The sequence below is a fragment of the Arvicanthis niloticus genome, chromosome 30, assembly GCF_011762505.2.
Source record: "Arvicanthis niloticus isolate mArvNil1 chromosome 30, mArvNil1.pat.X, whole genome shotgun sequence".
Taxonomy (NCBI): Eukaryota; Metazoa; Chordata; class Mammalia; order Rodentia; family Muridae; genus Arvicanthis; species Arvicanthis niloticus.
This window is the reverse complement of record NC_133438.1, coordinates 24,771,910-24,798,877: the sequence shown is the minus strand read 5'-3', so window position 1 is coordinate 24,798,877 and position 26,968 is coordinate 24,771,910. Positions and strand designations below refer to the sequence as shown.

At 36.8% G+C, this 26,968-nt stretch overlaps 2 protein-coding genes across 2 annotated transcripts in view; both read right to left on the bottom strand.

The window, feature by feature from the left end:
• The window catches only part of LOC143441056 (uncharacterized), a 30,578-nt gene extending 7,697 nt beyond the window's left edge, over positions 1–22,881 (bottom strand). The window contains exons 1-2 of the mRNA XM_076928132.1: positions 22,802–22,881; positions 22,545–22,605 (exon numbers count right to left, since the gene is read on the bottom strand). The gene's annotated coding sequence lies outside the window, so the exon portion shown is untranslated. The remainder of the gene's footprint in view (positions 1–22,544; positions 22,606–22,801) is intronic.
• On the bottom strand, positions 16,433–22,879 carry LOC143441057 (uncharacterized). The gene is made up of 3 exons (XM_076928133.1): positions 22,802–22,879; positions 22,545–22,605; positions 16,433–21,997 (listed from the first exon to the last, which is right to left on the bottom strand). Exon 3 carries the CDS (start codon positions 21,468–21,470, stop codon positions 20,538–20,540), a length of 933 nt encoding a protein of 310 aa, XP_076784248.1. The 5' UTR covers positions 21,471–21,997; positions 22,545–22,605; positions 22,802–22,879; the 3' UTR covers positions 16,433–20,537.
• Positions 22,882–26,968: the final 4,087 nt, after the last annotated feature.

The window sequence follows — 26,968 nt, the reverse complement described above, 5'->3', positions numbered from 1 at the left end:
TGCTGATGTTCAAAATTTGTAAAGCAACCAACCATGTGTAACTGCTTGAAAATTCCTCCCATTCTCCACCCTGTGGGAAAAAAAAGCCCCTCAGCTTGCTGGCCTTTTGTCAAAATTCTGTTCCTGCGTCGACAAGCATTTTGACCATTGGTTAGCCAACTCTCCCCAATAATCCTCTGCTGATTGCATCCAGGTATGGTGTCTTGTGATTTTTGGGTGGCCATGATTTCCTGAGATTTGAGTAAGGGTGTCCCGAGTTTGAGGGTCTTCAGTACTTTATAATGCCAGTTTTAAAACACAAATAAACAAACAAACCACCTTTAATTTGTAAAAATTAGGGCAAGTACAAAAAACAAAAACAAAAAAACCAACACACTGTTCAATGTCCTTTATATATGTAGGTTGTCAAAAGAATCCGTAGCCCAGATTAAAGGTGGATCTGAACATCTCAAAAGATCAATATTAATAAACGGTTTCTCACTTCAACAGTTGTAATTAAGAAATATGCCCCACAGCAAGCAGGATTTGAGATAGGGTTAGGGGATTAGACAGTTGTGGTTAGGATTAGGATAAGGGTTTTTAGAATTAGGTTTAGGAGGTTAGGAAACTAAGAGGTGAGGGTTGGGATAGGGTTAGGCTCAGGGTTAAGGTTAAGGTGTCCACCATTATTCTTGATGGTCCCACTGTGTCAATATTATCCCTATTACACAAAGAAGAAATATCAGGCCTACAAGGTATTCATTTTATATCTTAATGGTTTGTTTTATTCCTACTCTGAGAGCTTCTCTCTTACTTAGAGAAAGGCTTCTCAAAAGAACCTAAAAGTTTTTGCAGCCATTTACCTCCAAAACTAGCATACTAACAAAGGAAGCAAAGACTTTGCTATTCACAGAACCCCACAGATAATCAAAGGATAAGTTGCCAAGAGCTACACAGCCTGTTGCCAGCAAAGAACATTTATGCTACCCTATGCTGGGTCTCACTGTCTGCTATTTCTGTAGTTAATTTTCTTCTGAGATAAAATGCCCTTCAGTACTCCTCTGCTCTAGGCATGTCTGGTTTACTTTCTTCCCAACCTAAAAATATGCTTACTAAAGATTTCTCTGTGAAGTTTTCACTTTACAATGAAAATTCTGAAACAGGAATCCCAGACAAGCAATAGACAGAAATTCATGGCTTATTAAAAATTGACTTTTTATTAATTACATGTAGAATATACACCTGAGACATGGTTTGTTATTCACATCATGTACTTAATAGCAAATGACTTACAAGAAAATTAAACTTGTTAACTTGAGTGTAGTTCATTTTGTTCCTAATGAAAATGAACTTAAAAATTGATATGAAAGGACAAAAATACGTTTAATTCTTATATCTACACAGGTAGAATAAATATAAACTGATAATATGGGTTTGAATCTTTCCTTGGAATAGGTAACATGTATTAAAGACTTTACTACTCCTAGACCAGGAGATGTTATTAATACAGGACATTCTCCTCACTCAAACAAGACTAACACATCTATGTTTTTTAACTATGATATATACATATTTTAAATTTTATGCAGGCATAAACATGTTAATGATTTAAAATACATTTATATCTAGTAAAACCTTTTTAAAAACAGATAAATATACAAAGATAGGCTGATTCAGCACAGGGGTTATATTATCTTCTAAATTAAACCACAACCATTTATATACCTTCAGCTTTATTGAATTAAAATAATCACAGCAGGGCTTTTTAAATGTTACTAAACCTCTATCAAAAAAAAAAAAAAACATGACATGGCTGGCCAGTGTTTGTACAACTTTGCAGGGGAATAACTGTTTAGGTAATGTAAATTTGTCTCCAGATATACTGAATAAAGTATTTTTACTGTGACTGATTGCAGGATGTCTACAGTCTCAGAAGAAACACTTTGTCAATTTTCTGTATGTAAAACCAATTATTTCACCGTTATCCTACAGTGAACTATGATAATTTTGAAATTCAGTGCCACTGAGAACTTAGAAAGAGGGGATATAAATTGCTTATTTCCCACCCCTGAATAAATATTCTCACAATAGATTATAATTTTTTTGTTAAGCTGATTGTATGCTATGGTATTAACATTTATAAAATGTTAGAATGATCTAAAGATGTAAATGGTTTTGATAAGGGAGTTATATATAGATTATGATGGAAATTTCCCAAATGAGAAGAAAAGAAAACATACTAAGTGGTTGGAACTTCTGAAGGAATAAATGAGGTATTTAAGGCACTTAAATCATAAAAGTTTTGGGAAATAGCTATGGAATTAAAGTATCTGTGTTCAGATCAACATTTATGACAAACTGGCTGTAATCTAAGTTTTATCCTATCCTGTGTCCAGTGTACATTGAGGAGAGTCAAAATATAGGGATGATTCCCTCAGAGCTTCCAAGGGAAGTCACACTCAGCCCAAGCAAGGATATAGGGTAATGTTCACTAAGAGAGAAAATAGTACAAAGAAAAGCTTGAAGATACAGAGATTCTTCAGAAGATCAAGTGATAACCTAGACAAGAAATTTCAACAGACCTTAACAGAAGGTCAACAGAAGTTGATTTTGCTAAACATGTAATCTTAAGCCGGCATATGTAAAGTATATCACTTTGAAAATGCAGTGTGTCTCTTTAGCAATTGAAGGGACAAGAGTCCTCAAAAATTATGTTTGATCTTGTGAAATGTTATTTAGAAAATAAATTCTCACTCCTGATTCTCTTTGTCATATATAGATGCATCTCAATATCCCAGATGAAAGAAAAGCCCTTTGCTTACTTCAGCATGCCAGGGTCTACATACAGCTGAGGAAAACTGAACAACCTTATTAAATACTGATGCCAAATCTAAAAACTATATTTACCAAATATAGAACACCATCTCACTATCAAAGAGAACTTCTCATTAATAGACTGTGTTCCATGCCTGCTCCCTGAGTTAAATGTGATGTAGGAGCAGCAGGTACATGCTCTTCATGCAGGGTTCTGATGAAGCAAACAGCTGGCTCAAGTTATATCCTGTTGTGAAGAGCTATGGAATATTGTCCAACTTATAATAGATGCACATTTCACCTTATAAAACATAACCCATGTTAAAAATGATGCTAAGTATATTTCCTCAAAATTTAATTCTTCATATATTACACAGATTGTAATAGAAGAGAATCAGTGGTTGAATATAAACTTGTAATGGGTTGTCTAAAATTCCTCAATATTTTTTCACCAAACTACTGGCCTTATGTAGCCACCTGTGGACACGAATCAACTAGGTTTACCTGAAAGGGGGATTGGGAATAAAAGGGGATGGAGGGCGAGAAGAGATGAAGCCAAGACAAAGTTCTCTGATCAAGGCTCTAAGTTTTAATGTTCAGCTCTCAATTTAAAGGGGGGAGGCCCAACACAAAACCCCTCCTGGTTTCAGCCAGAGATGGGTGGGATAATCTATAATCCATTCTTGGTCATGGATGGAGATATCTCAAGGCAAGTCCAGGGGCAGTTCTGCTTCTGTGTTCTGTGAGGCTAAGGTGTGTAACTCCACCTAGATTCTATCACTTGGTCTGTAGTGGTAAACAAGTTCTCTCAGGCCTGCTCAAGGCTGGGGGAAGGACACAGCCTTACAAGAAGGCCAAAAATATCAATCTTCTAACACCCAATACAAAGCATGATGTTGGTTTTTAGGTGGTACTCTTGCCTATTTTCTTCTTATAATAAGCATAATGCTGCCCTAAATATGTTCTCAACTACATCCTGAATACAAATTATAATGGTTCTAACAGTCTGGCTTTTGTGTATTGTGAATGTTACCTGACTCACATAACAGAATCCTTCCATGTGTCCTGCCTTCCATGACAGTCTTATTTTGAGAATCTTTGTCATCTCTTTTGTTTTATTTTGTCCCCTTAGACGGACTCTTCTCTGAGGCACGATTACTGCTGCTCTTTCTATATCACCCCTTTGGTCAGTTTAACAATGTAGAAGGATCCATTGCACAAGCACCAAAAAGGACAGATATCCTCTCAAAGGTGACTGCAGTGCCAGCCCACTCATATTCATCTTGTCACAGCATCATCAGTGATGGATTCATGGAAAGACAGGAGAATTTGTGAGAAACCTGAAGAATGGGAAAGGCTAAACACAGGAATGTAACACACATTGACATTTTTCCTACTGGGCCACTAAGGGTGGTAGCTTTCTTGTGGGTCTTCTTTATTCTTGGGTGGTTGTTAGCCACCAAACAGTGAGGACAAAGGGAGCAGCAATGGCAATCTGGCTTGATATGGCTGTGAGTATTATAAAATTAACTTCAGAGACCAGCACAGTGAGTTGATTCTACTCTATTGTTCCAGAAATAAGGTATATGAGGGCTTTTATGGGTACAAGTGGAAAGGATTAATTGGTCATAGTAGTATACATAATTATCATGTGGGAAGGGAAACCAGAATGGAACTTGTGTGCTGAGTTTAAGTAGCTCCACGCAGGGACATTCTTTTGATAAGGACAGCCACTTGTGTTCAGGGACATTGTCTAGATAAATTGAGGCAGAGAAATGGAATTTCTAAAATAAATAAATAAATAGATAAATAAATAAATGATAAAACAAAGAAATGGAAGCCCTTCTGATAAAGGGAGTCCTCCATTTTGAGCTGAGTTCCACTCAGACTTGGGGGACTGTGACCTTCACACAGTTTTCCAACAACCTTGATTCCTTAAACCATGGATCTTGGCTATGAGAGAAACTGTACCAAATACTGGAAGCTGATTCAAAATACAAACAGCCTAGGACCCTGCCCAGCTCTCCAGGTGGCTGTCCCATAATTGGCTGTGTAAAGGTGCCTTCTAAAGGTCATTCTATTTTTGTATCAGTTCAGCATCTTGTAATACCATTAGAATCCATGATCATTGGCCCACTGTCTCACTTCTCTGCTGTGAAATGAGTTTTTTGGTCAGAAGCAATACTGTGTGGAATGCCATTGTGGTGAATGAGGCACTCAGTATGTCCATGGGTCGTGGATTTGGTAGAAGCATTGTGTGCATGAAAGTCAAAATCATAAGCAGAATATGTATCTATTCCAGGAAGAAGAAAGCTTTGTTCTTTGTCCAAGAGAAATGATCCAATGTGAGAGGATGACTTTACTGTTGTAGTGGTCCTATATTGCAAATTACAATTGAATGTTAACTAGTCCTAGATTGCAATTTACAACTTAATGTTAACTAGTCCTAGATTGCAATTTTCAATTTAATGTTAACTAGTCCTAGATTGAAGTTTACAATTCCAAGTTGACTAATTGTATGTTGCATTTTACAACTCCATATTGATGAGTCCTAGATTGCAATTTCCAATTCTTTGTTAACTAGTCCTATATTGAAATTTACAATTTCATGTTACCTAGTCCTACATTGCACTTTACAATTTAATGTTAACTAATAATATATTTAAATTTACAATTTAATATTAACTAGTCCTAGATTCCAATTTCTAATTCCATGATAATTAATCCTAGATTGCCATTTCCAATTCCATGTTAATTAGTCCTGTATTGAAATTTACAATTCCATGTTAACTAGTTCTAGATTGCAATTTTCAATTTTATGTTAACTAGTTCTATATTGAAAATTCCATTTATTATTAAGCAGTCCTATATTGAAATCTGCATTTTAATATTAACGATTCCTGTATTGAAATTTCCAATTTAATGTTAACTAGTCTTATATTGAAAATTTTAATTTAACATTAAGTAGTTCTATATCCAAATTTCCAATTATTTTTAACTAGTCCTATATTGAAATTTCCAATTTTATGTTAACTAATCCTGTATCAAAATTTCTAATTGAATATTAACTAGTCCAATATTAAAAATTCCAATTTAATATTAACTAGTCCTATAATAAAATTTACAATGTAATTTTAAATAGTCCTATATTGAAAGATCTAATTTAATCTTATCTAGTCCTATATTGAAATATCCAATTTAGTGTTAACTAGGACTATGTTGAAATATAATATTTTTTGATATTTCCAATTTAATAGTAACTAATCCTATATTGAAATTTACAATTTAATAATAGGTAGTCCTATATTTAAATTTACAATTTAATATTAACTAGTCCTATATTGAAATTTACAATTAAATGTTAACTAGTCCTACACTAAAATTTCCAATTATTTTTAGCTCATCCTATGTTTAAATTTCCAATTATTTTTAACTAGTCCTATATTGAAATTTACAATTTAATATTAACTAACTAGTCCTATGCTGAAATTTCCAAGTATTTTTAACTAACCACATATGGAAATTTCTAATTAACATGAACTAGTCCTATATTGAAGTTTCCTATTCAATATTAACTAGTCCTTTATTGAAATTTACATTTTTAGGGGGCTGGAGAGATGGCTCAGTGGTTAAGAGCACTGACTGCTCTTCCAAAGGTCCTAAGTTCAATTCCCAGCAACCACATGGTGGCTCACATTTTAATGTTGACTAGTCCTATATTGAAATTTCCAATTTAATATGAACTAGTCCTATATTGAAATTTACAATTTAATCTTAGCTAGTCCTACATTGAAATTTACAACTTAATATTAACTAGTCCTATACTGAAATTTACAAGAACTTTCACCTAGTCCTTTATTGAAATTTACAATTTTATATTAGCTAGTCCTACATAGAGATTTACAATACACTTGATCATGTAGAGACATGATGCCCCAGGGGGGTGAGGTGATGGTGGGTGGATGAGAGGAGTGGAGGTGGGGGTAATGGAGCTCACTCTCAAAAGCAAAGGGGAGGGGAATAGGATAAAAAATTCTGGGAGGGGGGAACAGATAGTTGGGTAATATTTGGGTGGCAAATAAATAAAACAACTAAAAAGAAAAGAGAGAGAGAGAGACAGAGAGAAAGAGAGACAGAGAAAGAGAGAAAGAAATAGACAAAGAAAGAGAAAGAGAGAGACAGAGAGAGAAAGAGAGAAAAAGAAATAGAGAGAGAAAGAGAGAGAGAAAGAAACAGAGATAGAAACAGAGATAGAGAGAAACAGAGAGGAGAGAAAGAGAAAGAGAGCGAGAGAGCAAGAGAGAGAGAGAGAGAGAGAGAGAGAGAGAGAGAGAGAGAGAGAGACTGATGTACAGGGGGCTAGCCTTATCAAAAAGTCTTTCCATGAGGCCCTCATGTACAGAGTCCTTCTCAAACCCAGGAACACACTTGGCAGAGTCAATAACAGTCTGGGGCCTGGGCCTGAGGAGCTCATCCTGAGGCCCCAATGGATTGAGGATAAAATAGAGTCCTTTTCTAAAGCCAGGAATATCCTTGGGAGAGCTGGTGATGGTCTGGAGAAGGGCTTTCATGACATTTTATGTCCCCAGACCCCAACTCTTTCTACCATATGGGGCTGTGGTTATCAGTCCTAAGGCCACCATAGGCTTGGTCAGGAATGTTCTTGAGATAAGGTACATTATCCTTCTGCAGCATTGTTTATGAGACTCCTCCCAAGTTTGTCCTGTCCTGTGATAGTTTCTGCTGGCTTCTTAGAAGTCTCCCATTTCTTTCCATTTTCCTCTGTAAGTAGTATACAAGATGCTATTCTTTTTCTTTTGTTTTTCAGGACAGGGTTTCTCTATGTAGCCCTGGCTGTCCTGGAACTCACTCAGTAGACCAGGCTGGACTCGAACTCAGAAATAAGCCTGCCTCTGCCTCCCAAGTGCTGAGATTAAAGGTGTGCGCCACCACTGCCTGGCCAGTTAGAATAAATATAAAATGATAATATGGGTCTGAATCTTTCCTTGGAATAGGTAACATAAAGATGGATAATTAAATTTTAACATCTACTTTGAAAAATATGAGCCATGCAAACATTCAGTTCTGTGTACAGTGATATCTCTTTGAATCCTGTCCTATTTCTAGTACACAACATGGTGTCTATCCCTTAAGATACTAAGTTACTTTTAAAGAATTTACTACTCCTAAACCAGAAAATGCTATTAATATTGGACATTGTTTTCACTCATATAATAAAATGTCTAGTTTTTTATTAAGATATATACATGTTTTAAATTGTATGCAGGTATAAACATGTTAATAATTTAAAAGATATTTATATCCAGTAAAACCTCTTTAAAAACAGATAAATATACAAAGATAGGCAGATCCAGTACAGAGCTTATCTTGTCTTCTAAATTAAACCAAAAACATATCTTTGGCTCTGTTGAATTGAAATAATCTCAGCAGGGCTTTTTAAGTATTGCTAAACCTCTATGAGAGAGAGAGAGAGAGAGAGAGAGAGAGAGAGAGAGAGAGAGAACATTGCTGGCCAGTATTGGTATAATATGGAAGTGGGATAACTGTTTAGGTAATGTGAATTTGTCTCCTGACACACTAAGTAAAATATTTTTGATGTGACTGATTGTTTCTCCCAGTACTTTACTCTTGTGAAGATTCCCTAGGAAAAAATCTGATTTCTGAGCCTGACAGTGAATCACCAAGTCAATGTGTGGGACAAGAAACCTTATGGGGCTCCAGACTGGTGCTGTAAAATCAAGGATGAAAAGAATCTCCTGTCACGTGACCTTCATGTGAGTAGGGGTGCCAGGTCTTGGCCTACAGAAGCTAAGATATCTGGTTTCCCATTCCTCACTTAATCTTTTCTTTTCTTTCTTTCTTTCTTCTTTTTTTTTTTTTGTTTTTTTTGTTTTTTTTTTTGTTTGTTTGTTTTTGTTTTTGTTTTTCGAGACAGGGCTTCTCTGTATAGCCCGGGCTGTCCTGGAACTCAGTCTGTAGACCAGGCTGGCCTTGAACTCAGAAATCTGCCTGCCTCTGCCTCCCAAGTGCTGGGATTAAAGGCGTGCGCCACCACCGCCCGGCTCCTCACTTAATCTTGAATCTCTCTTTCTGTCCTTGTACAATTGTATTATTTGTGTTACATTTTTTCACTTTTGCTATTGACTTTCTTTTCCAATAGCTGAAACAGCCCAGCATCAAAGCATCACCTCAAGAAAAGGTTAAGGGAAGGTGGCCATTTTGAATTTGTATCTGAGCTGAGATGGTTGTGAGGCCCAAACTGCTCTAAAAGTATTCAGTGCTTGTCTAGTATATTAGTCAGAGTTCTATAGAATACTAAACTAATAGAATAAATGTCTCTTTATTTAAAGGCTATTATTTAGAATGACTTAGGGCTGTGATGGTCTGGCTAATTCAACAATAACTAGCTATAAAGGCCAAGTGCAAGGATGCAGTAGTTGCTCAGCCCACAAGGCTTGATGTCTCAGCTTAAGTTTAGAATAAGCTGGAATTCCAAATAAGGTGACCCTAATGTCAGTGAAGGAATGGACTTGCTACCAAGTTGAGAGGAAGCAGCTAAAGAGCGAACACCTTCTGTTCAAAAAAGCAGCCACCGGTTAAGCCAAGTGGCTAAGCTGCAGAGTCTCTGTCCAGCTCAGCCACCATATTGCATGGCCAGCCAGAAACCAGCAGCCAGAAAACCAGCCATGCCACCCACTGGACGCCAGCGTGGGAGATGGCTCTGCCAATCTTCCACTCTGTCACTTCAATTGCCCAGATCATCCCACCAACAACCTTGGCTCAGTACAAGTGAGACTCTAATGCTTAGATTATCCAAAGGCTTATATATTTAGTAATTGTCAATAACAAGATACCCTTGTAATCAGAGGTATAACCCAGTACCCAACCTAGATATACCAACTACCTATGACTGTGACAGACAAGCGAACATCAGCCTCCATGTCCCCTCTCTCATACTCTGTCTCACCCATAGCTCCTCCTCTTTTTTCTCCTCCTCTTCTAATTCCTCTTCCTCTTTCTCTCCTTACTTCTCCTCTTTTTCTCCTTACTCCTTCCACCTTAGCTCCTCCTACAACCTTTTCCTTCCATGCCATTATATAGGCTTGCAGAACAAGTCATGGATCAGATTAGAGCTGGAGCTTTTCAGCTCAAACATCTGGATTAAAGCTGTGTCTTCCTCTATCAAGATTCAGATTACAGTCACTTTTGGGACTTTTGGTCTGGGCCCGAGCACTGAGCAGCTCTGCACCCAACCTCACAAAGCCCAGATGAAGCCGGGCTACCAGGAGCTCTACCCAGGGCAGTATCTCAGTATATATGTATATACAAATACTGATAAATAAAGTGTTTTTAGTTAAAAAAGAAAAAAGAAAAAAAAGTCACTTTTGGGGTTTTCGTTAATTCCTGATGTAATAGAGTTAACAATCAAAACAGCAATCTCAACTCTACCCCATGTTAACGTCACACACAACCATATCTACTTCACCATGGTTAATTTCCAAATAAAAAACCTGTCATAATAATGCCTAAATGTTACTATTCCAGCCAAAAGGAAAACCAATATGTATTGTACCAGATTATAATTATGCCTAAAATGATTGAGCTACCCCTTGTACAAGGACAGATTCATAAAAATGCACATAGCTGACTTCCCACAGAATAGATCACCCTAACTACTTGGTTACTGAGTGTATGCTCAGCTGAACTTACCTTTTGATCAGCATTTACATAGACATAAGTATCTTTACATCCTTTGACCATTTTGAGAGATCTATCCACATACTTCTTCCTTTTTATATCTTTCTCAACAATATTCTAATTGTTCTGTTTTCAAGCTGTCCTACTGTTTATAGCTGATGATTCAATGAATGATCACACATTTTCAAACAAATGCATGAGCATGACTACTGCATGAAGCTCTGAACTGTGGTGATTTCCCTTTATTGGTGTCTTTCAAGATTATCCCAGAAACATGTTTTCATGCTGCAGTTGATCACTTCTTGATGGGGTCTGCATAACAGGCAGAACCCTTAGTAAAGCAGGACCTAGTTATTTCTTTCTCAGTCACTTGATAATAGGGCCTGTACCAGGAAGTCCTAGGTGCACATATAATACCAGGGGCATTGTACAGGAATAGAAACTACAGGTTTTTAGGAAACTCGGGTACCTAGCATTAGTTTCCAAGTTGCCCCTCCCCAGCAATACCCAAGCCTATCTCCACTCTCTAGGCTAATCCCAAACAAGACTAGAGATTTTAAGTTACACCCTCAACAATACCAGAGTCTCCAGGCTATTCCCCTAACAAACCTGTATGATGGTTACAAGAGCATGCCTAACAACCACTAATGCAGAGCGGTGGTGAAGTTAAGTTTATGATGTGACTCCCAGCACCAGCCAATTATGTTAAAGGCCACAGCAGCTTTCCAATTAGATGCTTACACACATCCTCCCCACTTGCTGCTTACAATTAAACCTTTCCCCACAGACATATGGGGCTCCACTACCATCAAAACAGTCTTGGCTGATGCTGGTGCATTGGGGATGGGGGCAAGCTAGCTCAAATAAAATAAAGACCCTGCTGTGAGTTGCATCAAATCGACTCCTGTGAGTGTCTTTTTGGGAATCACTAACATTTCCCTGAAACAACATGTTCAATTTCTACTAAAATGGAATAGCAGGCCAAGATATTTTATTTCAAGAGAAGATAGATGGATAGAGTTGATGATAGAGCCTTGCTCTAATATTCAAAATCTATGATTCACAATAAACACCTGCCATAGGCTCCAAACAATATGCTTTGCAGCACTGAGCAGCAGAGAAAGGATTGGGTGCGCAAAGCAATTTTCAATTACATACAGAGGCCTGCATCAGCTACAGACAACATTCCTATGAACAGAAATAAATAATAAGTAGGAGTTTTAAAAATTGAAAAATCCTTTTTTAAAAAAAAAGATTTATTTATTTTATGTATCAGTACACTGTTGCTGTCTTCTGACACACCAGAAGAGGGCATTGGATCCCATTACAGATGGTTGTGAGCCACCATGTGGTTGCTGGGAATTGAACTCAGGACCTCTGGAAGAGCAGTCAATGCTCTTAACCACTGAGCCATCTCTCCAGCCCAGAAAGAACTTCTTAATGACTTGGGATTGAAGGGGAATGAGAACTGATAAGAGAGTATATTAGTGTTGCATTTGAAATCAATAATTGACTTTTAAAACAAATATATGTAGAATGAATTAGGTAGCATTCCTTCTGTTTCTATTTTGTGGAATAGTCCAAGGTGTATTGGTCTTAGCTCTTCTTGAAGATCTGGTAGAATTCTGAATTAAAAGCCGGGCAGTGGTGGCACGTGCCTTTAATCTCAGCACTTGGGAGGCAGAGGCAGGCAGATTTCTGAGTTCAAGGCCAGCCTGGTCTACAGAGTGAGTTCCAGGACAGCCAGGGCTACACAGAGAAACTTTGTCTCGAAAAATCCAAAAAAAAAAATTTTTTTTGAACTAAAACTACCTAGTCCTTGCCTTCTCTTGGACAGGAGGTTTAAAATGCCTGCTTTGATTTCCTAAGGGGTTATACTACAGTTTAGATAATTTATCTGATCTTGATTTAATTTGGGTTCATGGTATTTGTCTAGATAATTATCCATTTCTCTGGCTACACATTTCATCTAGATTTTCCAGTTTGTAGAAAGAACTAATGATTTTTTTAAAAAATTTCCTCAGTTTCTCTTATTATGTCTCCCTTTTCACTTCTGATTTTGTTAATTTGGATACTGTCTCTGTGTTCTCTGGTTAGTCTGGCTAAGTGTTTTTCTATCTTGTTGATTTTGTCCAAGGACCAAGGTTTTCTTGAGTCTCTGTACTGTTCTCTTTGTTTCTAATTGGTTCAATTCTGCCCTGAGTTTGATTATTTCCTGCTGTCTCTTAGGTGTGTTTGCTTCTTTTTGTTCTAAACCTTTCTGGTGTGCTGTTAAGTTCCTTGTGTAGAATCTCTCTGGTATGTTTATGAGGGCACTTAGTGCTATGAATTTTTGTCTTACCACTGCTTTTACTGTGTCCCATAAGTTTGGGTATGCTGTGTCTTCATTCTCATTGAATTCTAGTCTAGTCTTTTATTTCTTTCTTTATTTCTTCCCTGAGCAAGTTATCATTGTATAGAAAGTTGTTCAGTATGTGGCTTTCTCATGTTTTTATTATTATTATTGAAGTCCAGATTATTCTGTACTGATTTCATAGGATGCATGAGAATATTTCAGTCTTCTTGTATCTGATAAGGCTTCATTTGTGACAGATTTTTTTTTTTTTTTTTGGTTTTTTTCGAGACTGGGTTTCTCTGTGTAGCCTTGGCTGTCCTGGAACTCACTCTGTAGACCAGGTTGGCCTGGAACTCAGAAATCCACCTGTCTCTGCCTCTGAAGTGCTGAGATTAAAGGAGTGTACCACAACTGCCTGGTGTTTTGTGACAGATTACATGGTCAATTTTGGAGAAGATACCATGAGGTGCTGAGGAGAAGATATATACAATTGTATGTCTCCCTTTTTATTTCTGATTTTGGTAATTAGGATATTGTCTCTGTGTCCTTCCATTAGTTTGGCTAAAAGTTTATCTATCTTGTTAATTTTCTCTATCTATCAATCATCTATACATATACATCATATACATCATATACATATACATACATATGTATATATACACTTATATGTATATATATGTATATATACACACATATATATTCATATATATATATGTATGTATTATTATAGGGTGAAATGTTTTATATGGAAGAGTCAGAAGAAAGACTTAAGGAGGTGAAGAGGATAGCAACCTCATAGGAAGAACAACACTGTCAACTAACCTGGACACTTCAGGGCTTCCAAAGTCTAAGCCAAAAACCAAGGAGCATACAGGGGATGTTTCATGGCCCTGGGCATGTGTGCAGCAGAGGACTACCTTGTCTGGACAAAATGGGAGAGGATGCACTTAACCCTGTAGAAACTTGATACCCCAGGGGAAAGTGAAGGTGGTGGAGGTGACATCCTGGTGGGTGGGTGGGTGGGTGGGTGGGAGAGAAATCTGTCAGAGGCAGCAGGGAAGAAGATGGGGAGAAGACCTCAGGGAAGAGGGACCAGGAACGGGGCAACTTTGGAATGTAAAAAAAATTAAAATTTAATTAAAAATTGAAAAAAGAAACATAATTGAAAAATATACATAGCCAGGCAGTGGTGGTGCATGCCTTTAATCCCAGCACTTGGGAGGCAGAGGCAGGTGGATTTCTGAGTTTGAGGCCAGCCTGGTCTACAGAGTGAGTTCCATGACAGCCAGGACTACACAGAGAAACCCTGTCTCGAAAAACAAACAAACAAACAAACAAACAAACAAAAAAAGAAACTACAGTGGCAAAATTCACAAACAGAATACAGAGATGGAAGAGAAATCTCAAGCATTGAAAATACAATAGAAGGAATGGAAAATATTATATCTAACCCTTCCTGACATAAAATATCTAGAAAATCTAGGAAATTGTGAAAGGATAAAGCATAAGGATACTCGGGCTAGAGGAAGAATATTAGATTAAATTCTCAGAAAATATTGATGAGAAAATCTTAAAAGAAAAATTTCCTTAACATAAGGAGGGAGGTACCTATCAAAGTAAAAGAATCATCAAAACACCAAACAGAATGGTCCCTAAAATGAAGTCTCCTCTATAATAATCAAAACATCCAGTACAAAGAAAGAATACAAAAAACTACAAAGATCAAAAGCCAAGAAACTTACCAGTGAGGATCTATTAAACTGCATATGATCTCTCAATGGAGTCTATAAACATCAGAAGAGCTTGGACGTATATGATACAGTATATGATACAGAAACTACAGATGCCCAGATTATTATATGTAGAAAAAAGCTGGCCAGGCAGTGGTGGCACATGCCTTTAATCCCAGCACTTGGGAGGCAGAGGCAGGTGGATTTCTGAGTTTGAGGCCAGCCTGGTCTACAGAGTGAGTTCCAGGACAAACAGGGCTATACAGAGAAACCTTGTCTTGAAAAACAAAAAAAAAAAAAAGGGCCCCCCCAAAAAAAAAAAAAACCAAAAAAAAAAAAAAAAGAAAAAGCTTAATCACTATTAATAGAAAAATCAGATAGTCCATGCTAAAGTCAAATTTAATCAATATCTATCTACACATACAAACTTACACAAAGTTATATCCAACCAAAGGAAGTTAACAATACATATGAAAACACAGGTAGTAAATAACCTTGTATTATCTGCAAAAGAAAAGAAAGCACACAAATACCCCAACACCAGCACCACCATTAGCAGCAGCAACAACAACAAAATACAAGAAGTTAACAATCACTGTTCATTGACTCTCTCAGTATCAATGACCACAGTTCACCAATAAAAAGACAAAGGCTACCAGAATAGATGCTAATAACATCTATCCTTGCCAGGCGGTCGTGGCGCACGCCTTTAATCCCAGCACTTGGGAGGCAGAGGCAGGCGGATTTCTGAGTTCGAGGCCAGCCTGGTCTACAGAGTGAGTTCCAGGACAGCCAGAGCTACACAGAGAAACCCTGTCTCAAAAAGACCAAAAAAAAAATTAAATAAATAAATAAATAAAAATAAAATCTATCCTTCAATTGCAGACAAGAAATACAGCTCAACATCAAGAATACCATTAATTCAAGGCAAAGAAATGTAAAAAGATATTCCAAGCAAGTGGATTAAAGGAGCAAACTGGTGTAGTCATTTTGAAATGTAGCAAAATAGATATTAAACAAAATTAATCAAAAGGATTGGAGAAAAACACTACAAATTTCTTAAAGGAAAAAAATCACCAAAATGACATTTCAACTTTTAACATTTATGCCTTAAACACATGGTCAGCAACCTTCATAAGCAAAGTGTTTTAAAGCTAATATCACATAACACTCATTCACTTATATTCTAAGATTTCAATACCCCATTCTCACCAGTGGACAAATTCTCCAGACACCCCCTCAAAAAAAGAGAAATATTCCAGCTAACTGACAACATGAACATGAGTCCAGCTGATATTTAGGGAACATTCTACAAAAATATAGGGGAATATGCCTTCTGCTCAGCACCTCATGAAACTTACTTGTAAATATGAACACATATTCAGACATACTCCCAACCTCAATACATACAAGAAAATTGAAATAACACCATGAATCCTATCAGACCACCATTGATTACACCTGGATATCAACAAAACCAGAAAGAACAAAAAGCTTAAAAACTCATGGAAGCTGAACATCTCACTGTGAATGAAAATTAGCTTAAGACAAACATAGAGGAAGATATTATAGACTTTCTAGAATATGATACAAATGAATATGAAACATGTACAATTTCACAGAATACAAAAAACATGAAACTGGTTCTAAGATGAAGGTTCATAGCACAAAACCCCTGCATGAAAAATTTGGAGACCTCTCATACTGACAATTCAACAGCATGCTTTAAATTCTCGAACAGAAACAAGTGAGCAATGAAAAAAAGGATTAGACATCAACAAATTATCAAGTTGGGAGCTGAAATCAACAAAATAGAAAGAGAAGAATGCAAAGAATTAATGAAACATGGAGTTGCTCCTTTGAGCCTTTTATTAGATAAGATAGTCAAACCCTTATTAAAAGATAGAGAATATCCAAATTAATAAAATCTAAAATAAAAATAGGGACAAAATAATAGACAATGAAGAAATCTAAAGAATGGTAATGACATAGTTTTAAAAAGCTTCAACTCCATTGAACTGGAATTTCTAAAAATAATGGAAAATTTTCTCAATAGGTTCCTCTTACCAAAGTTAAATCCAACTAAGGGAAACAACTCAAACTGCCTAAACGTCTAGAAGAAGAGAAGTCATTACAAGTCTGCCAACAAACACAGCGCAGGGCCATGAGATTTAGGGTAGAATCCTCCCAGACTTTCAAAGAGGAGTTCATGAGAATACTCCTCAAAGTATTCAACAATATAGAAAAAGAAGAAATTTTAGCCAATTTGTTTTTTGAACCCATGGTTACTCAAATATCCAGTCAATATAAAGACTCAGTAACAAATGAGAATTGTAGACCAATTTTTCCTTAAAACCAAATATGTAAAAATATTTAATAAAACAGAAAAAATAAAATAGAAACCACATCAAAAGATCATTCACCATGATCAATGAGGTAGGCTGTGTTCAAGAGGTGCAGGGATGGTTTAACATAATGTGATTAAAGTGTAAGAAAAAAAGTTGTAATCTCTTAGATGATGAAAACTTCTCTGACAATACTTAACCCCACTGTATGATAGAGTTCTTGGAGTGATTAAGGATACAAGGAACATATCTAAACATGATAATGTCACTTTACTGCAAACCTATAGCTGACATTAAATTATGGAGAGAAATTCTAATTAATTCCACTAATTCACAAAGAAGAGAAGGTGATCCATTCTCTCCATATCTATTCAAAATACTATCTAAAATTTTAATGTTAACTAGTGCTATATTGAAGTTACAATTTAATGTTAACTATTTTTTTTACTGCTATTTACAGTTTAATGTTAACTAGTCCTATATTGCAATTTATAATTGAATGTTAAATAAGTTAACATTCAATTGTAAATTTAAGGAGGAAGTAAAATTATCTTTACCTGCAGATGATATGATAGTAACCACAACTGAACTAAAACTTCTCAAAGGCAATTCCTAGAGGTGATAAACACTTTCAGCAAAGTTGTTGGATACAGGATTAACCAAAAAAGAAAAAGAAAAACCAGTGGTCTTTGTATGTACAAATGAGTTTACCAGTGTAAACAAAATAGAGAGACATCGTAAAGTTTGAACTGATGGTTGAAGCTTGTCAAATTTTTGTTCTACATAATGAATAACCTTGAGTAACTCAGTGTGTGTTGGGTAAGATCATACAAATTATTTGTAGTCACAGATTACTTTTGATATTATTGAAGGTGCTTAAAGACTACTGTGATATAGAAAGTCTTTAATAGACTGATTACTTACTAAAGAGTTTAGTCTTCTATAAAGATATCAGAAAATACAAGACTTTAACACATAGGCCACGTTTATGGGGTTTCTCGAATTATGACTTTATCTCATGGTTTCTAGGATGACTGCCACATGCAAAGGCTTTACCACATTGCTTATTCATAGCGTTTTTCTCCAGGATGTGTTCTTTTATGTTCATCGATAACTGTGTTGTGAAAAGGTTTTATCTCATTGATTACATTTGTAAGATATGTCTTCAATATGTGTTCTGCTATGTATTCAAATATGTCTATAATATCTAAATGTTGGGAAGAAGCAAAAGAAACTTGCCCTAAGGACTGCCTTTTTGTTACCAACCTCAACTTAATCATGAAATGAAATTAAGTTCAAGTCTTAGGTCATAGGGGACCTGTGTACTAACAATATCTGACCAGCTTTCATCATTCATGTTTTGTTACCTAAAACATAGCAACTGTTCCTAACCATGATTTCTGTTATTCATGTTTTATTCCTCAAAATTTAATGCATATTTCTAATCACAAAAGAACAAATGGCTGTAATAATGTAGACCATACAACCTACATTCTGTATCCTTTGACATAGAGTAAAACAAAAGCTCGGCTGTCCTTGAACTTGCTCTGTAGATTAACCTTGAACTCAGATCTGCATGGCTCTGTCTTCTGAATGTTGAATAATACCTGTGTAACACTTTGCCCATACCTAAGCTTTTTATCACCTAAAACTTGTTCTGTACCAGGATGACTTGAATCAGAGATCTGCTTGATGTTCATCTCCTGGGATTTAAGGTGTGTACCACCATGCCTGGACCTAAGTATATCCTATATGCTTTTAGAGTTTAAATTGAAAACACAGTATTATAATCACAATCCATCAATTGTCAAATTGACACATACATGTATCTCCTTATGTTGACATAAAAACAATAACCAGTTAATAATAATGCCTAACATTATACAGTTCTCATCCATACAACTTCACATCCATATGTTTAAGTGGATGGTATCTTACCATATCAACATTTCTTTGATACCATTGTGTATCTTTGATCACAAGATATACCTTCATTCAACTTCCTGGTGAGATTTTCTCTTTGAACTTAACATTTTATATCTTTCTTTTCTAAGATTACTAAGCATGATCAAAACAATCACCATGAGAGTAAATAGAAGCTAAAGACTGTACTTGGTGTCCTGAGACTTCCTTTGTCAATGCAATTAACCAAATAAACCTCTTTACCTTCAGGTGAGAGCAAAACACAGCAACATTCTTCAACAAAGCATTATAAAAACTATATACAAAGTTCAAACCACCCTTAGTACATATGTGTTCTACTAGGATGGCCCATGAAGTTCCACTTAATGCATGTACAAACCCAAAGTCTAAAAATCCACATTGCTTCCAACAAAAGCATGGTCAGGCCTTCCAATAAGAATACTTAAACCTGGGGTACCAACTTCTGTCTTAGAATTTCCATTGCTAAAAGAGACACTGGGACCAAGGCAACTTTTTAGTAAATACCAAATAATTTTGGTATTTACTAAAGGTAAATAGTTAATTGAGTCTGTCTTACACTTTCAAGTGTTTAGTTCATTACCAACATAGCAGGAAGAATGTCAGCATGCAGGCAGCCATGATGCTGGAGAAGGAGCTGAGGGTTTTGCATTTTCATGAGAAGGCAGTCAGGAAGACACTGTCTTCCAGCCAGGTGGTAGGAGAGTCTGTTTTGTACTGGCCAGAGCTCCAAAGACCAATAACCTAGGAGTTCACCTCCTTCAAAGCAGTTATATCTACTCCCACAAGGCCAAACATATTAATATTGTCAGTGATAGGAACAGGCTTCTCCACATTTGTTACATGTGTAAGGTTTCTCTAAAAAGTGTGTTACTTGAAGTATTTGGAGAGTACATTGTCATGCAAAGACTTTACCTCATTCATGGCATTCATGCAGTTTCTCTACAGTATGTATTCTTTTATGTATCAGGCAATGCCTGTGACATGCAAGGGCTTAACACATTGATGACACTGAGTCACTCTCTTGAATGGGTTCTATTATATAGTCACAGATAAAAGTGAATTGTCAGTTTTTCCACAGTGATAACATTAATGAGGCTTCTCTCCAGTGTGATTTCTTTGTGTATGTGTAAAGAACTCTGACATGCAAAGGCTTTACCACATTGTTAATATTCAAGCAAGTTTCTCCCTGGTATGTGATCTCTCCTGTCACTGCAGATGACTGTGATTTGCAAATGCTTTACAACACTGATTACATTCATGAGGCTTCTCTCCTGTTCCTGTTCTTTTATAATAATAAAGATGCTAAAGTTGTGAAATGTCTTTACCACATTGATCACATTCATGAAGTTTCTTCCAAGAAGGGATCTTTTATGTTTTTGAAACTAGTGGGACATGCAAAGGCTTTAGCACAATGATTACATTCATAGTTTTGTCCAATATGGGTTCTTTCATGTTTTGGGGGAAAATTCTTATGGAAAGGCTTTTACCACAATGATTACATTCATAGGTTTCTTTCCAATATGGGTTCTTTTATGGTTTTGGAGACAAAAACTTTGTGAAAAGGCTTTTACTATATTAATTACATTCATAAAGTTTCTCTCCAGTATGTGATCATTTATGTCTTTAGAACATTTTCACTTATAAGTGGTTTTTTCCACATTGATTACATAACTAAGGTTTCTCTCTTGTATGGGTTCTTTTATGATATTGGAGATGACTTTGTTGTGTAAAGCCTTTACCACATTGATTACATTCATAAGGTTTCTCTCCAGTATGTGTTCTTTTATGTTTTCGGAGACCACTGTGACATGAAAAGGCTTTACCACATTCATTACATTCATAAGGTTTCTCTCCAGTATGTGTTCTTTTATGGTATTGGAGACCACTGTGACATGAAAAGGCTTTAACACATTGATTACATTCATAAGGTTTCTCTCCAGTATGTGTTCTTTTATGAGATCGGAGACCACTGTGACATGAAAAGGCTTTACCACATTGATTACATTCATAAGGTCTCTCTCCGGTATGTGTTCTTTTATGATATTGGAGATGACTGGATATTGAAAAGCCTTTACCACATTGATTACATTCATAAGGTCTCTCTCCAGTATGTGTTCTTTTATGATATTGGAGATGACTGGATATTGCAAAGGCTTTACCACATTGATTACATTCATAAGGTTTCTCTCCAGTATGTGTTCTTTTATGTCTTTGGAAATGACCGTGATGTGAAAAGGCTTTACCACATTGATTACATTCATAAGGTTTCTCTCCAGTATGTGTTCTTTTATGTCTTTGGAGACTACTGTGACATGAAAAGGCTTTACCACATTGAGTACACTCATAAGGTCTCTCTCCAGTATGTGTTCTTTTATGTCTTTGGAGATTACTGTGACATGAAAAGGCTTTACCACATTGAGTACATTCATAAGGTTTCTCTCCAGTATGTGTTCTTTTATGAGATTGGAGATGACTGTGACGTGAAAAGGCTTTACCAGATAGGTTAAATTCATAAGGTTTCTCTCCAGTATAACTTTTTTCATGCCTGCAACAGTAATGGGTACATGTGAATGCTTTACCACATTCATTAGCTTGATCAATCATTTTACCAATATGAATAAATTTTATAGTTGGTCTAATAATAAAGAACACTCAGATCTTAAGGTTTTATCACTTTCATGTTCATGGTTATACTTGCTCACTGTGGGTTGCTTTACCTCTTTGAAATTACCTGTGATGGTAAGAGCACTTATTACATGGCTCACATTTATAAAATCTATATGAGATTTTTATATGATGTTTTTAACATGTCATAAGAAATATGGGATAACTCAGAGCATTAAAACACTCATTGCATTCTTATTTTTTCCTGTAGTGTGCATCACACAACAGCAGCACTGTGAACCAGGATGAACAAAAGAATTTACAAACTTCCAGTACTCATAGAGATTTTCTGCAGTGTGACTTTGGGGATGTTCCCAGTAACGTCATAAAATCAATTAACTGCAAACATCTATCATATTCAGAAAGTCTACCAAAGGCAGAATACTACATATCTTCTCATTGTTCTGAAGTAGATAGAAGTCCGTTGTTCCTTTTAGTATCTCTATGCTCACATGGTTTCATCCATTCTGACAATTGATACACCCATTAAAAAAGAAGAACAAATTAAATGTTGCCACATTGAATTCAAAACATTGATTTTTTTTCATTGTAGACATGGTTAATGTTTCTCAACGACAACATTCTTGATTCTCATAAACTGAGAAAATAATAAACTTAAAAATTTCACTATAAGAATATGAGTTTCACCAACTTTATCATGAACTATTTGCTTATTAGAAGGTTATGGATACATGTTTATCACTATTCAATGTGCAACATCTAAATATTTTGAGACTATATAAATTGGTAGTTCCACAACATAGCTCTAATGGAGATACAAATCAAATAAAGGAATCTCTTAAGGCATTGTTTCCCTCTCTTCTTTCTTAAAGAAGTGCCTTGCAAACACAAATCAGATAACTGACATTGAGGTACATAGTTTTGGGAGAATATTATAATCATAGCTACAATAAAAGGACTGATATTTTACACACTTGCTTTCCTTTAGAGCTTCCAGATCATATTAAAATTTTCTCACAGGCATATTAGTATCAGCTTACACATTAAAATTACCTTTCATGACTTCTAGAAGCTTGATGTTGTTCTTCAGTATGATGGACTTCCAGATGATAGCCTGAAACCAAGGTACCAGAAAATGAATGATATGGTATTGGAATTAGGCAAAATTCAAGTTACTCTAAATTTTTACAGCAATGAACCTGATTTATTCAACTCAATATTACTTGTTCTCTGTGGAAATAAGAGATGATCATCAGTAACCCAGAAACATTTTTCCTTATTTTAAGAAGCAAAAGAAAATTTAGTCGTACCTATAGCAGTAAGGTTCCAGTAGGTCTCAAGCATCACATCTTTGTAGAGATTCTTCTGGGAAGGATCCAGCAAATTCCACTCTTCTGCAGTGAAGTTCACATACACATCATCGAAACTCACAGCTTCCTAAAATATCACATACATGTGTACAACACGAAGCCTGATACTGACATCAGTACAAAGTAAAGGTATGCTTCCTAGACAATATAATCTTATAATTCACATGATTCCTCCACTTATTTGATGACACACAAATTATAATATAATCACCATGTCAGTTTAGAAGAAACTTGAAATATTGACACTTGGACCCTTGATACAGGGTTCAACTGTGTTACTTCCTAACCCTTTGAATAGGATATAGCCTTGCAACACAAATGGCAATTGAGAGGGTATGCAGGGGGAAACAGATCAACTGTATTGAGCACACATCTGAAAAGCTGTATGAACAATTACTAACTACAAACGTGATGGGCAAGCTGCGTGCGTTTGCTTGTGTCTTTAATCACAGAGGTACAGGCAGGTGTATGTCATTGAGCTGGATGCCAGCTCGGTCTATGCAATGAGTTTCAGGACAGCAAAAGTTACATGTTAAGAACCTCACTCTGCCACAAAATAAACCAGGAAACAAAAATGATAGAATGAACACACAGTTTTTTACTGAAGTTCCTCCAAAGAATTATACATTCACGGCAGTTCTGTATTCATCTTGTATAAACATTCAGTGAACCAGTTTAAACAGCAACATTAATTAAATTTTACTAAAAGGGAATACATTTTTAAACAGTTAAAAATGGACAGATGAAAATATTAGTAATATATATGTTTTGTTTTATTGTTTTTTTGCTTTGTTTTGTTTTTTTTCGAGACAGGGTTTCTCTGTATAGCCTTAGCTGTCCTGGAACTCACTATGTAGACCAGGCTGGCCTTCAACTCAGAAATCCACCTGCCTCTGCCTCCCAAGTGCTGGGATTAAAGGCGTGTGCCACCACCATGCAGCAGTAATGTATATGTTGATCAGAAATAAAGAATGTAGTTCAGGAGATATAGCTCAGGTGTTGAAAGATCTTGCTGGTCTTCCACATAATGGGGGTCAATTTCTAGCACACACAAGTGGACCCACACCTGTCCATTTCTTCAAGATCAGGAGTTCTGAGGCCATCTTCTGACAACAGTAAAGATGAGGCACACATGATATTCATATTCGTGCACCCAGCCATAATACACTTATTTATTCAAAAATTTCACAACAAAAATAAGAGTTAGGCAGAACATCATACACCTGCAATTCAATGAATCTGAAGCATCAAATAATATTGATCACATGAGCATAAGCCATCCAGAGAAATAGAATATGATCTATGCATTTGGCTGAATTTTAAAATTGAAGATGTGGATGAAGAGATGCACAAAAGCATGTCCTTATTGAACAAAAACATGTCACGGGGCTTATGTGGTTTCTATATCTACTATCAGCACAGGAAGAGCTTCACAGAGAAATTTGTTCTAGAAAACTAAAAACAGAATGAATAAAGTTAAAAATATAAAACCACCAGGTTTGCAAAATAGCATAGCATTGAATAGGAAATGTGTGCACAGTATCTTATGTGATTGAGGGACAGAGTCCAAATGGGGAATGTATGGGAGCATGAGAAGAAAGCTGAAGGATCAGATTCAACCACAACACTGGAGACACACACAGTACAAAATTTGTCCTGTCTAAGAGAAATGCAGAGATAAAGCTGGAGCAGAGACTGAAGGAATGGCCAATGAAAACTCATCCAATTGGAGACACACATGGACAAGCTTGAATCCATGACATTATTAAGGATACTCTGTGATGCTCCCACACAGGCACACAGGAGCCTTGCATAATTGTCCATTTTGAGGATTCACCCAACAGTTGACTTAAGCAGAAGCAGAGATCCACAGTCAATAATTGTTTCGATTTTGGTAACTCTGATGGAAGAGTTGGGGGAACGATTGAGGGCCCTGAAGAGGACAGGAAATCCACAGGAAGACCAACAGACTCAACTAACCTTGATCCTTGGGGATATTCCGAGACTGAGCCACAAACATAACACACACAGGCTGGACAAAGGACCCTGGCCCATAAGTAGCAGATGTGCAGCTCAGTCTTCAAGATGGTCCTCCAACACCTGTAGCAGTAGTTGTCCCTAAAGCTGCTGTCTGTCTTTGGAATCTGTTCCTTTAACTGTGCTGCCACATCTGGCCTCAGCGGAGAGGATGCACCTAACCCAATAGAGACTTGATACACCATCATGGATACCCAGGGGCCTACACCCTCTCAAAGGACCAACAGAAGATACAGGAGGAACTCTGTGAAGGCAGGTGACCTAGAGTAGGGACTCCACTAAATTCATAGCTATTTTAATCATAACCACTTGAAGCTGGAAAGAATACAGATGCCCCTCACCAAAATATGAATATAGAAAATGTGGTTAATTTACAAAAGGAAATACTATTCAGCTATTAAATACAAGGACATCATAAATTTTGCAGGCAAATGGATACAGCTAGAAACTATCATACTAAGTGAGGTAACCCAGACCTAAAAGCACATGCATGTATGTACTCATCTACAAATGTATAATAACCACAAAGTAGAGGAAACCTGCACTACACTTCATAGACCCATAGAAGCTATACAAAAAGGCCCAAATGAGCATGGTTGAAGGGGGAATAAAGCAATCGTAGGAGGCAGATGGAAGAGAGAGAACTGGATGGGAGAGCAGATAAAAAAGGGGAATTGGGGAGAGCCAGCAACAGGTGTGATGAGAGACAAGAGAGGGAAAGAGAGGGAAAATGAATCAAAATCTGCAACTGGCTGGGGGCAAGGTGGTACATTTAGGATGTGCCAGAGACCACAAATTGGAGGGTACCAAGGAGTTTAAGGTTGATCTTAGCTGAGATGTATAACAGTTAGATATGGACACTGAAAAGACCACACCCTGCAGTCAGGCAGGACCCTCAGAGGAGAGTTAAAGACACCAACGAATCCAAAAATCTTTCTACCCAAAATTTGTCCTGTCTACAAGAATACAATCTACAACATAGATTCTGTACAGCAGCAAAATAACATTGTTGTTCTAATTTGCTACCCTATTGCTGTGATTGAATCCTCTAAGCAAAACCATCCCAGGTAATAAATGGTTGTTGTACATGGTTCTGTCAGATCACAGTCCATCATTTTGGAGCTTAGATTAGAAAATGAAGGCAAAAAGCATGGACAAACACTGTGTTCTGGCTTGCTCTCTTGCTTGGTCACTGTCTCATGCTCAACTAGCTCTCTCATCCAGCACTGGCCTACTTGCTTAGGGATATTGCAACACTCAGTGGAAGAGCCTTTCTAATCAATCATCAACACTATCTCTCACAGACATAGAACCAGCCATTCTGATGAGAGCTCTCAATTGAGGCTCCTTCAGATGACTGTAGCTCTGAAATGCTGAGAACTAAAGACAACTATGACACAGACACAATAATAAATGAGGAAGTTGTTAGAACACAAAACCAATGATTTAACCATATCAATTATAGGAACGCCTGACACCACAAGAGAGAGTTGAAGTTGTGGCTGAGAAAGGACAAAATAGGGAGGGCACCTGACTCAGAGCAGGGAAGGATACACTGGAATGGGGAGCTCAGAGGCTGTGCTGACCTGGGGTGAGTTTCTGTAACCCTGGGTTCCCAGGCCAGTGCTACCAAAGAGGAGGCTAAAACAGCTGGAAGGTGGACAGAAAAGCAGATTGTCCCACACAACTGGAAATGGCCACCAACAAGACAAGACCTCTTGTCCAAGGAAGATATGCTAATTTTGTGAGACTTGATGAAGAATGACCTTCCATCTTATGACAGCTCCAAGTTCAAAACTAGAGTCACACATGAACTGGGCAGAGGGTAGTTCAGGAAGTAGAAAATAAGGTCTTTGTCTTTCTACCCTTTAAAATAAGGTAGGCAGAGCCTGATTTTGCCCTGGATGCTGTCTTGAAGAGCTCTCTGTCATGGACTAGTCAATGGGTCTAGGTCCTGTTGTTAAGGATTTAACCCAAGGTGTGCGGCTAGAAACTAAATTGAGTAGGGTGGAGTTTGTCTAATTTCCTCAGTCAGAGAATAACAAATTGCAACACACAAAATAGACAGCC

Coding starts and splice junctions, on each gene's coding strand:
- LOC143441057 (XM_076928133.1), bottom strand. CDS start 21,470: ATGATTGATCAAGCTAATGAATGTGGTAAAGCATTCACATGTACCCAT.